Source organism: Tachysurus fulvidraco, chromosome 24 (assembly GCF_022655615.1).
Source record: "Tachysurus fulvidraco isolate hzauxx_2018 chromosome 24, HZAU_PFXX_2.0, whole genome shotgun sequence".
In the NCBI taxonomy this organism is placed as follows: Eukaryota; Metazoa; Chordata; class Actinopteri; order Siluriformes; family Bagridae; genus Tachysurus; species Tachysurus fulvidraco.
The window spans coordinates 14,497,501-14,509,491 of NC_062541.1; the positions used below are offsets into that span (position 1 = coordinate 14,497,501).

Below are 11,991 nucleotides of genomic sequence, written 5' to 3' on the forward strand. Positions count from 1 at the left end.
GTTCTTATTTAATATTCAATATTCTGTTTTTTTTTCTTGCTTTATTTTTGTCTTATTTTGTTTTTTTCTTCTTTTTTTCATTTTTTTGTTTACTAGTTTTGTTTATTCTTTTTTTCATGTTTTTTTCCTTCATGTTTCTTTTCTTGTTTTGGTTTATTTATTTAATTTCTCTTTCTTTCTTTTTTCTTGTTTTGTTTTATTTATTCAATTTTCTTTCTTTCTTGTTTTATTTAGTTTTTTGTCTTTTTTTCTTGTTTTTTTCTTCTTCATGTTTCTTTTCTTGTTTTGTTTCATTTTTTCTTTACTTTTCTTTTTTCCCCTTGTTTTCTTTTCTTGTTTTGTTTTATTTATTTAATTTTTCTTGTTTTTTCTTCATGTTTTGTATAGTTTTGTTTTTTCTTTCCTCATATAACATTGTTTCTCACCGCCAATAATATAGTTCATGCAAAAATATAGTATGTCTTATATGCAGTAGACTCATTGTATTTCAGTGATGAGGATTTCTTTTCTTCTGTCTTCCAGCCGAACAGGGAGGGCGTGCTGGAGTTATCATTGGGTGGAGTCTTTTACTGCTTAGGTGTGGTTTTCTTCAAGAGTGACGGCCTTGTACCTTTCGCTCACGCCATCTGGCACATTTTCGTGGCTATAGGAGCAACTATACACTATTATGCTATCTGGAAGTATCTGTATGCGACAGGGAGCAGCCACGTGAGGTGACACACAAAGCTGCTGATGAACATAAAGCCATGAGGCCACCACATGTCGCGTGTTAAATCGGAAGTGTCCGATCTTATCCAGAAAGATTTGACGTGGATGCAGGTCTTCATTCTAACCAAGCAAAAGCTATATCTGAATATATCACACCAGGTATTAACCTGGGGATCGCAGAAAACAAATTAATAAAATACTAACTCACAGCAACACCTTATAGCAATCTCTCAGCAGTGTATAGTCATCATGGCTAGACTGCTGATTAGACATGGAGAGATTTCATGCTTAGAACAATTCCAACTATTGAATCAGACTCATCCAGTTTGAGGCATATGGAGGATTTTCATTCTAAAGCGGCTCACACTGAAAAAAAGGGTGAGAAACCGTAAAGGTCCGTTGAAAGCTGAGATCATCCGATCAAACAGGTGGAATCAGATGCAGCTCCTGCTTGACAGGAACGAAAACCCGCACCCTCTGTGAAGATTAGATCGGACGCCTTCCTTCATAAAGTATTCAGAATTTACTGTCAGTCATTTCGTCGATGTCCTCAACACACCTGAAGGTTGTATTCTACTGAGGAAAATATATTTTTCTAATTTACAGAAAGCATTTATTTTCCAAGAAATTCAAGGAAAGCTACTTAGAATAATCTAGTTGTTAATTTATTGAAAGCACAATGTGATTTACGTTACACAGCATTCAGTACAGAATTTGTACACAAACATTGTTTTGCACAAGGAAGGTGCTTTGGATGTCTATAGTGTTTGTCCTTTGAGTTGACTGCTGCTGAATTATAAGAATGATTAAAAAAAACAACAAAAAAAAACATTGTGTGTGTGTGTGTATGGAAAACATTCACTTCTTTTTAAAAAAATGAACGAACGAACAAAAACAAACAGCACCGCAAGCAACACTGAAGAAATAAGTAAGTGTGTCAGAGCTGCTTCTGTTGACCTCTGACTGAAGAGCTTGTGTGTAGGAGTTTCAGCTGTTACACAACAAACACATTTGTGCACTGCAGTGAAAAAGTGTGATGTGTTTAACATTTGAAAAGCTTTAAATGCTCTCAACAATACAAATGCACAAAGCTTTTTAATACCATTGTGGTTCTCACGACAGAAAATGATCTATAAGTCGGTGTAATTGAGAGATTGTGACTGAAGTGACGTCTCGTACTGTATTGAGCCGGCGTGGCGTTGTGAGCGAGGTGCTCTAAGCTGGCAGGAAGCTGGAGTGAGACTGCAGCAGGCCGCTGATAGCCCTCATGCGCTGTGGCAGGGCGGCGTTGGTGTCTCGGTGCCAGCGTGGACAGTCACCCTGAGCGGACGGCGTTAACACGAACTGCGCTACGTTCGGCAGCTTGAGAAGGTTGATGAGCTCGTGGGATCGTGTGATGATCTCCTCGCTGTCCTCCTCACTGAAGCACGATGCCACGCGGCCGCTGAGCGCAAACGAGCGCATCTTAGACAGGAAAAGTGACGCTCTAGACAGGCAGACAGACAGACAGACAGACAGACAGAGACACAGGCAAACAGACAGACAAGACAGACACAGACAGAGACACAGTTAAACAGACAGAGAGACAGACAGAAAGACAGAGAGAGAGACAGACAGATAAACAGACAGAGAAAGGGACAGAGACAGACAGACAGAGACACAGGCAAACAGACAGACAGAGAAGACAGAGACACAGACAAACAGACAGAGAGGCACAGTTAAACAGACAGACAGACAGACAGACAGAGGAACAGAGACACAGTTAAACAGACAGACAGACAAACAGAGAGAGAGACAGACAGAAAGACAGACAGACAGATAGAGAGACAGACAGGGTCAGATAATCACTTTTAAAAGACCTATTATATAATATTTTTTCTATTGTATGCTATATTTCCATATACATACTTTCCTATTACAATCATTCACTTGCAAAACTTTTTTTCATTTTTTTTAAACCTAACCTCAGTCTCTGCCCACAACTAAACTGCCCTGATTATTAATGGTGGAACTACACAGCTTTATCACCACTACAGGTGAACGAGGCAATACGTGTATATAAGAAATAAAACATCACAAGGTGTGCGGATATTGGACAATAATCAATGAGAGCGAGCTGCTTTTATAGCTTATGTTATAACCGCTATATTAGTTAATAATGTAAATAAACTTCTTCCCGACTGTATGTGTAATAATCGACATGCCAGTCTACTCTACTGTGCCTAGAAATCAGCAATATAACACTAATATTACTATTTGTGAAACGTGCGTCGGTGACGAGAGACGTACCGGGGAATGAGGTCCTGACTGCGGGACGCCAGCTTCGCCAGGGCCGTCATGAGCACGGTGAGCAGTCGTGGCGTGTAGCTCAGGGGGCTGGCAGACTGGCGTACCTGTGTGATCTCAAACAACACCGCCTCGAGTCCCTCAAAGAAGGAGGTTATCAGCTCCACGGTACAACGAGGGTCATAGGACAGGGACAAATACTCCCCGATTACCCACACCTACAGTACGACATACACACCTGTTAGACCCACCTGTGCGGTGTCACCTTCTATTAGCTACACCTTCTATTAGTTTCCTGCCTCACCACGTGTGTGTAGAAGTCCTCTTTAGTGTAGATGTTCGTAGTGGTGCTGGTGAATTCCAGCAGCTCCTTGTACTGGTCGACAATCAGCATTGGGTGCAGTTTGCAGAGCACCTGCAGTTGTGTGCTGAACACTCTACAGCACATTGTAAGCCATCAGGTACACACACACACACACACACACACACACACACACACACACACACACACACACACACTATTATCTAGATAACGTCTATAGGAGGTACGTTCAACAAGCGCACACAGGGATTATTCGGAGTGACTGACCTCTGTACTTCAGCGCTGAAGTTCTTTATCTTGTATAAAAGGCTGCTTCTTTCCAACAGGACCAACAGCAGCTGGTTCATCATCTTCCCATCAGCCATCTAAAATGACAACACAGCAGTGCTGAACTTAGATTTATCTCATTATATACAACTGTGTACAGTATATAATGAGATATCTAGGGCCCTTGATATAAAGTGTCGGGATTTAACCTGACAACGTTTTATTCAGTAGCACATTGAATATAACCAGTGAGCTACCGCTCTGTTTCTTCCTCTCCTGTCGTGTCTGCATACCGGATCTTACCTGCGTGATCGTATTAAAGTAGACATGTAAGAGGACAGGGACAATCTGAGCGCAGCGCAGCACGCGAGGACTCTCCGTCATTCCCTCCAGAGCATTGTGAAGCATACTCAACCTGCACAGCAGTCAAAACACCACAGCACCAAAGGTTTACAGCACATTTTCACAATAACAAACAGTAAATAGCAAACAATTTCTGTATAATGTTCAAAAAACCGTTATACAGGGTGGACTATTTCTATTCATTTCTATAAATGAATCTGTTGTTCCTATCACCTGTCGATCGTGTCTCCGGTGCCTGCCTCCGGTCTGAGGATGTAGAGGAACAGACCTCTGTAGGAAGGCTGGCGAAAGGCATCCAGGGACGCTGTGATCTTAGAACCCTGCTGGTCCCACAGGGCACGATCTGCGACCTGATACCATGCCGACCTGCAGTGAAATTCATCACGCTTGCAGCTTAAAACCATCAAATCCCTTAATACAGTGCTTCCCAGTCCAGCTTCTGTAGAACCCCGGCACTGCCTCTCAAAATATCTGCTGCTATAATAAATCACCGAGCGAGGTGTGTGAAATAAACCTCTGATATGACGCATCAAATCCTTAACTACAGTAGCATTTTGACAATTGATCGATCGAATTGTTTTTCTTTTGATTCATTATATTGTTGGTTTATTCTTTTTAAAATAAATAAATAAATAAACAAACAAATAAATAAATAAATAAATAAATAAATAAATAAATCTCTTTAGAAACAAAATATTTCCGATATAAACAGGACACGCTGATGCCAAGCGTTGCTGTACTGTTGCTTGAAGTTTTTGTGTGACGTGAATCATTTTCATTGTGTAAAATGGTATACGTCACATCCGTATGTGCGTCTCCTCCGATCTGTTAGCAAAATATTTATCTGATCTCAATAATAGCTTCGTTATTAAAAAAAATAGGGTCCGACGATAAAAAAAACGAATGATTTTGCTTTTCACTCAAATCCCTTCCTTGTCTACTAACTAGTCTTATTCCTTTATGTTCATTTTCCATTTAATTTAAATTAAAATTGAATTTATTCGTATGCATTTGTGATAAATGTTGAAAGCGCTGCACAAAAATGAAATGAATTCTGAAAACGTATGTGTGTATATATTATATATATATACATATACATATATATACACATACACACACACACACACACACACACACAGTACAGACCAAAAGTTTGGACACACCACCTTTTCAACAGGACAATGACCCCAAACACACCTCCAGGCTGTGTAAGGGCTATTTGACCATGAAGGAGAGTGATGGGGTGCTGAGTGAAGGCAAAAGGGCCAACAAGTGCTAAGCATCTCTGGGAACTCCTTCAAGACTGTTGGAAGACCATTTCAGGTGACGACCTCTTGAAGCTCATCAAGAGAATGCCGAGAGTGTGCAAAGCAGTAATCAAAGCAAAAGGTGGCTACTTTGAAGAACCTAGAATATGACATATTTTCAGTTGTTTCACACTTTTTTTGTTATGTACGTATATAATTCCACACGTGTTAATTCATAGTTTTGATGCCTTCGGTGTGAATCTACAATTTTCATAGTCATGAAAATAAAGAAAACTCTTTGAATGAGAAGGTGTGTCCAAACTTTTGGTCTGTACTGTATATATGTGTGTATACATATATATGTATACATATATATGGTTAACCAAGAATAATCAGGTATTAGGTGTTTAATTCCCAATTCCTAGCAACCTGTGCTGAAGATCCAGGGCTGCAGCGAGACAGGGAAGATCCAGCAGCGTGTGAAGCAACTCAATCGCCGTTTCAGTAGCCAACAGCGAAGGCAGCAGCTCCATAAACTCAGAGATCAGCCCCGGACTGTTCCACGCCAGAAACTGTTTAACAATACACAGAGAGTAAATTATTTCACATCACTCCATCTATATATCTATCTACTGTTAAAGTGAGCAGGAGAGGAAAGGTCACCTTGAGCAGGTTAGGGAAGCTGTGCCTGTACATGGCCACTTTCTCCTGCAGCACGCTCACATTGTGCAGGCAGAACTGGACAAACTCGTAGGCCAGCATGGGCTCGTTGAAGAGATCGGCTGGGAAACGGCTGAACAGGTGGCAGAAGACGGCCTCCGATTCCACAGCAGCGGTTTCGCCTGGATGGACGACGTCAAAACTAAACCTTACATTAATGATATTTAGCTATTAATAAAATCTTGAGACAGGTGCAGCATTTCCGTGCGATAAGTGGGGATGTGGCGGCTTAGTGGCGAAGGTGTCGGACTACTGAACAGAAGGTTGTGAGTTTGAATCCCCTGAGCACGGCCCTTAACCCTAACCCTCAGTTGTACAAAATGAGATTGAATGTTTGTGGCTCTGGATAACGGCGGCTGCCAAATGTCATACATGGAAACGTGCGACTCTCTGCATTTCACATGCAGATGATCAAGCATGCATGTTAGAATTGTCTCAAAGCCCTTTCAGGGAAAAGAAGAGGTTTGCTTGCAGGAAGAGGGATACTCACTGTGGTTGAGGTAGAACTGAGCGATGGGCAGCAGGACTCGAGCAAAAGCCAGGTCTGCACTCAGCCTGCCATATAGCGCTTTGATACAGGGAAAGCCACGGTACACGTAGGAAGGATCCACACTGCAGATGATGTCCATTATGGACACTGACTCCACAATGCACTGGATAATTTAAAAAAACAACAAAAAAACAATATACATATATGTGTGTATATATATATATATATATATATATATATATATATATATATATATATATATATATATATATATATATGTATATATATATATATATATACACATAAATCTTACAGAACATGTGCAGCATGTATTTAACTGGTGTTTTCTGTTTTCTCAACACTAATCAACGTATCTGGTGATATTTCTGATTGCTGTTTACTTAATACATGACGTTTTATGAAGTTTAATTTAAACCCTTTCATTTTAACACCTTTTTCATTCCAACCCGTTTTAGTCTGAAGGAAACAAACTCCAAACCCCTGAATGAAAAGGTAACTGATAAAGCAGAGATCTGATTATGTTCTGTGATGATGAGTTCTCTGTATGGACTGAAAGGAAATGTCTTTACCGCTTTCTGTAGCTCTGCATCTGCTTTCTTCAGAGCCTCTGGAATGAAACGAAGAACGATCATTAAAGTGCTTCAGCAAAACCACACTGTGAGATGAGCGTGTGGTGGTGAACTCACTCCGGTCACTCTGTTCGATAAGCCGATGGCAATACTCGAAGGCTTTCTCCCTCAGACGCTCTTTTGGGGGAAGCATTCGACTGGACGAGGAGGTTGCAGACACCATGGACATCACCGAACTGTCCAACTCAGACCGGTCATCTACACAGCAGAAGAGCGAACAGATGAGGAAACAGACGAGTCAGTCTGAGTTAACCGATCTTTAGATAATGATTCAATTTGCAGTAAAGAATCAGTTTGAGATAAAGATTCAATTTGCGGAAACAAATCAATTTGCGGTAAAGAATCAATTTCAGGTAAAGAATCAAAGTGAAGAGTCAAATTTGAAAAAAAAAAATTTTCAAAAAAAAAAAGGGTCCATATCAGAAAAAGAATCAATACAAGGCAGCATGATAATTGTCTGAGTTTTCATGTCCCCAGGTCCTCATGGACATAGACTTTCCTCTCCATTCACCAGTACTGGTAGGTTTGAAGTATGACATCCTCATGGGTGTGAATGAGTGTGTGTGTGTGTGTGTGTGTGTGTGTGTGCGTACATGAAGCCCTTTGCACACTCAGTATTGTTACTGAATGAATAAATGAATGATTAAGTCAGTTTAAGGGATGAGGGCATCTTTTATTCACTAAATATATTGAATAATTATCATAATTATTATAGCAATTTTGATCTGTTAACAAAGACACAGCACATAAAAGCTCGGTTATTGTGATTAGAACATGGAAGCACAAAGCAGGTCCTGGTAATCACTATGTCGAGGTAAATCGTTGCACTAAAACCAGCCTGGATTTATCATTTCTAATGATTAGCCAGGATTATAAGCAGACCAGTGCTGGGAAAACAAATTCTAATTATTGTTATACAGTAAGTCGGATTTAAGTCAAGCCTGCTACTTGCTGCTTACCTTGCTGCGGTGGACTTGTGTGTATGACCTGATCTGTTTTTAGCTGAGCTAGTGAAAGTAAAAATCAGATCGGTCATTTCTTCATGTCGTAAAGGAAACTGTACAATTGCTTGTTGGGATGGTATCAAGCACAAAGCTCCCAAACTCAACCCAGGCTGCACGAAGCATCCGCAACTAAACAAAAACATAATTTATGTCATCATTTATCTCGTTACCTGATTCTGTATTTGAGCTGCCATCTGTGTCGTAGGTAAGCAGCCAGATCTTGATCATGGAAAAAGTGTAAATGTTCATCCAGTGGTCTTCGGTGTAGCTCTGCCCCACGCACAACACAGTGAAGAAATCTCCTGCCACTGCTCCATCTACTTCAGTCATCAGTGCTGGCTGGAGGAAACATCACGCAGTCCTTTACTTACACTTCCGTTAAAAATACGATTTGTTATCATTTGTTGTAATTATTCACCTGCGACCCTAAAAAAGCCTTAAAAAAAGGACCAGGTATAAAGGTTCTGCCATTTTGATCTAAACATAGGCTATTTAATTTAGATCTATACTCAGCAGACACTTTAATAGGAACAGCCCAACCCCTGCATATTCAGATCATCATGTAGAAGTAACACGATGTATAAAACCTTGTATGATTATGTATATTATGCTTACTGGATGTTTTCTAGTTCACTCAGAGTAACTTTTAGCGATTCTTCTAGAAATACTCAAACCAGCCCATACGGCACCAACAATAACTGTTAAATAACAAATAAAATCACACTGAGATCAGTTTAGTGTAAACATTAACCGAAGATATTCATTTTTTTTTTTTTTTATAACTTTATGCATAGTGCTGCTGCCACATGATTGGTTGAATAGTTCACCAAATTTCCATATGTCTATGAAGGGTACAGGTGTTCCTAATAAAGTGACCAGTGAATTTATAACTGAACGTACACCTAAAATGTTTAGTTTAAAGGATTAGATTAAGTTTAGGAGATACCAGGTGAAGGTAAGCTGGCATATCCACCAAGAACTTTGACAAAAACTAACACTAAACAAAAGAGATTTTTTTTTTTATTTGTCTAATTAGTAGCTTGTTACTGTGAGCATCAATAACGTTGGTCTGGATTATAAAAGTGTATAAAATTCAAAACAAATGAGTTTCCAGTGATGTAATTTCTAACAATATCACTAATCCCTACCGTGCTTTACCTGTCGTGTTCTTGGACTGGTGAAAAATCCCCCAGACGACATGGAGGCTCCCTGGTGAATACTGGCATATCGGAGCCAGTCAGCCAGCTTCCGACTGACCACATTCACCTGATCTGGGATCAGCGCACACAAAGTATTACAAGACAAACTAATTTTGTGGACAATATTTTAAGTCTTCATCATTTAAGTCTTCATCATCCTGCTGCCGTAAGAGCTCACCTTCAGTGAGGATATCTGGAGAGAAGCTATACATTTTAGACAGAATGGGAAGCGTGTGTCTGGGGACCTGCGTCTCAGGCTGCCGTGACTCCAGACACTTCAGTAAATACTGACAGACAGGAAGCAGATCATCCTTGCTTCCAGCCTGAAGAAAAAAAGAGGTACAATAACCCTCTACCTTCCATAAAATATTTGAACACTTTGTTACATCTTACTTTATAATGGAGCACGATAAGCTATTAAAAACTTAATTGTTATTTTTTTGGTGAAAGGACGTACATTTGAATATGTTGTTTTGGGGCTACAACATGCATTAGTGATAGTAAATAAACCAATAAATAAATATCTGTTTCATTGAAGATTAAGTCTTTAATCTTTTGTCGAAAATATTTTATTTATTTATTATTTTGTGATTTCACAGTTGAGAAAGAGCGAAGTCATGTGATCTAATATAAGCACACTGTTGGTTTCCTTTTCTGTCTGTGTTTAATTGGTGTCTGTTTATTGTAGGTGCTACTAAGGGAAATGTAGTAAAGGGTTAAAGCTGAAGCAGTGTGTGAAGGGTGAAGAGGAATTTACCTGTGTGAGCACTACACTGGCCAGATAACTGAGAGCTCTGCTGTCTTGGCTCAGCTCTGTGGACAGATTGTTCAGACTGAGAGGTAAACTCTCCCTGAGGATGGAAGAGGACAGAACCTGTAACTGCTCCAGACAGGATGGGGAGCGCAGCAGCATCTGGAGCTTCTTTACCAGGTCTGGAGGAAGTCTAGCAAAGGAGATCGGCATAGAATTGTGTTTTATTTACTGCTTATTATAGACACTGTATCAAAACAGCATTGTGATAGTAGAATGGCAACTGGGATCTAATTTTAATAATGTCTGATTAAAGCAGTGTCACAAGGAACTTAAGTCTCGAAGCTCAAGCTGGGGGAAAATCTTGGATGAAGCACCAAACCATTGTAGGGAACAATCACAATCACAAACACAAACACACACACACACACACACACACACACACACACACACACACACACACACACATTCAGACAAATTCTACAGATGCCAATCTGCCAACATCACGTCTTTGGACTGGGGAAGGAAAACAGAGAACCCGAATAAAACCGTAAACACAGGGAGCACAATCCAAACTCCACCTACAGAAGGGAGAGAGAGGAATCGAACCCACAACCCTGGAGGTGTTACATACACTGTCGCCATGTGTGTACGTGTGTGTTTGGTGTCACTGGGTATCGAAGTTATAAAGCAACTTACAATCTGGCATATTTTGTAGCAGAAACAATCAAGTGCAGCCTCTGTAGGGAATCGATCACCTCTCCTCCAGCTTCTTTACCAGAATGAAGTTGTTTATATACACGACCATAAAACTTCTGCAGCTCCTCCTCCTGTATTTCTCTACAATGTAGAACATAAATGAAGCCATGATCATAAGTCAGTGTCACCATTTCACCACTCAGACCTGGGTCCTGGAGTGACAGAGGATATCTGATCGATCTTGCAGATTTAATAAGAGGGATTTTAATTAGACGAGTCTTTACACACAATAGTCTAGAGACAGGAACAAACACACACACACACACACACACACACACACACACACACACACACACACACACACACACACACAATATCCCTTTAAAATAAACAAAGTCTTTAATAACAAACAGGATAGTTAGATATCCAAACATCATACCTCGCCTGTTTGATTAAACTCTCTGATCCTGAAGCGTACATACTGAAGCAACAACCCCAACCACATCAGAGTGACTTTAATGCATATAAATGTCAAATATTTACACTCAAAGGTGTTTGTATCAAACACGTGACTGCTAGTTCCGCGTTGGAGTAGTCATGTGACGCCCAAAACCCCGCTCATTGGTCGCTCCAAATTAGCATATTAGACTGTCACGTGCTGGTGAGCTTAAGGCGTACAGAGCTCTTGATATTGTTTGTGTTTGTGTCACTTAGGGACCGTCGCTAAATGTGCAACTGACTGATACACAGTTCTGGAGGGTTATTTTTCCCAATAGCTTCAATGCCGTGTGACGCAGTGATTCCAGATCCAGGCAGAAATATTTTACTAGCTGAGATTAATAAGATTTATCTCTCCGGATTGCATTTGAGGGCTTTTATATGCTATATTAATGTTTTTATAACTTTTTTTTTGTATAATTTAATAGGTAATTGATTGACGGTCCCTGAAGTAACGCAACACCGAGTGTCTGTGGAATCTTTAAATGTCTGGCAACGATAGTTCTTGGGTTGCCAGATTGGACCAGTAAAATAAACACACCCAAAAAACCCCACACATTTTACATATATATCTATGTGTGTGTGTGTGTGTGTGTATATATATATATATACACACACACACACACACACACACATACATAAATAATAGTATAGTTATTGTATATAATAGTTGGATTACTGATCGGAGGGTCAAGAGTTCGAATCCCTGGTCCATCAAGCCGCCACTGCTGGGCCCCTGAGCAAGGCCCTTATCCCTCAATTGCTCAGTTGTATAAATTTAAATAAA

The 11,991-nt window shown here is 40.1% G+C and overlaps 2 protein-coding genes across 8 annotated transcripts in view; one reads left to right on the plus strand and one right to left on the minus strand.

Moving 5' to 3' along the window:
• The window catches only part of mmd2a (monocyte to macrophage differentiation-associated 2a), an 18,583-nt gene extending 17,338 nt beyond the window's left edge, over positions 1-1,245 (plus strand). For all 5 annotated transcript variants that reach the window (XM_047807753.1, XM_027159282.2, XM_027159281.2 and 2 more), the window contains one exon: positions 523-1,245. In XM_047807753.1, coding sequence (XP_047663709.1) covers positions 523-717 — 195 coding nt within the window. In that variant the 3' untranslated portion in view covers positions 718-1,245. The remainder of the gene's footprint in view (positions 1-522) is intronic.
• The window catches only part of ap5z1 (adaptor related protein complex 5 subunit zeta 1), a 13,679-nt gene extending 1,970 nt beyond the window's left edge, over positions 1-11,709 (minus strand). The window contains exons 1-18 of one of the 3 annotated variants that reach the window (XM_027159278.2): positions 11,146-11,709; positions 10,707-10,847; positions 10,014-10,200; positions 9,435-9,579; positions 9,216-9,328; positions 8,228-8,396; positions 8,013-8,060; positions 7,111-7,251; positions 6,994-7,031; positions 6,404-6,566; positions 5,857-6,035; positions 5,623-5,765; positions 4,160-4,312; positions 3,887-3,998; positions 3,584-3,681; positions 3,299-3,431; positions 2,998-3,212; positions 1,888-2,194 (exon numbers count right to left, since the gene is read on the minus strand). In XM_027159278.2, coding sequence (XP_027015079.2) covers positions 1,924-2,194; positions 2,998-3,212; positions 3,299-3,431; positions 3,584-3,681; positions 3,887-3,998; positions 4,160-4,312; positions 5,623-5,765; positions 5,857-6,035; positions 6,404-6,566; positions 6,994-7,031; positions 7,111-7,251; positions 8,013-8,060; positions 8,228-8,396; positions 9,216-9,328; positions 9,435-9,579; positions 10,014-10,200; positions 10,707-10,847; positions 11,146-11,186 — 2,490 coding nt within the window. In that variant the 5' untranslated portion in view covers positions 11,187-11,709 and the 3' untranslated portion in view covers positions 1,888-1,923. Of the gene's footprint in view, positions 1-1,351; positions 2,195-2,997; positions 3,213-3,298; positions 3,432-3,583; positions 3,682-3,886; positions 3,999-4,159; positions 4,313-5,622; positions 5,766-5,856; positions 6,036-6,403; positions 6,567-6,993; positions 7,032-7,110; positions 7,252-8,012; positions 8,061-8,227; positions 8,397-9,215; positions 9,329-9,434; positions 9,580-10,013; positions 10,201-10,706; positions 10,848-11,145 lie in introns of those variants that run through there. The other 2 variants (XM_027159277.2, XM_027159279.2) reach the window with 2 other exon arrangements.
• Positions 11,710-11,991: the final 282 nt, after the last annotated feature.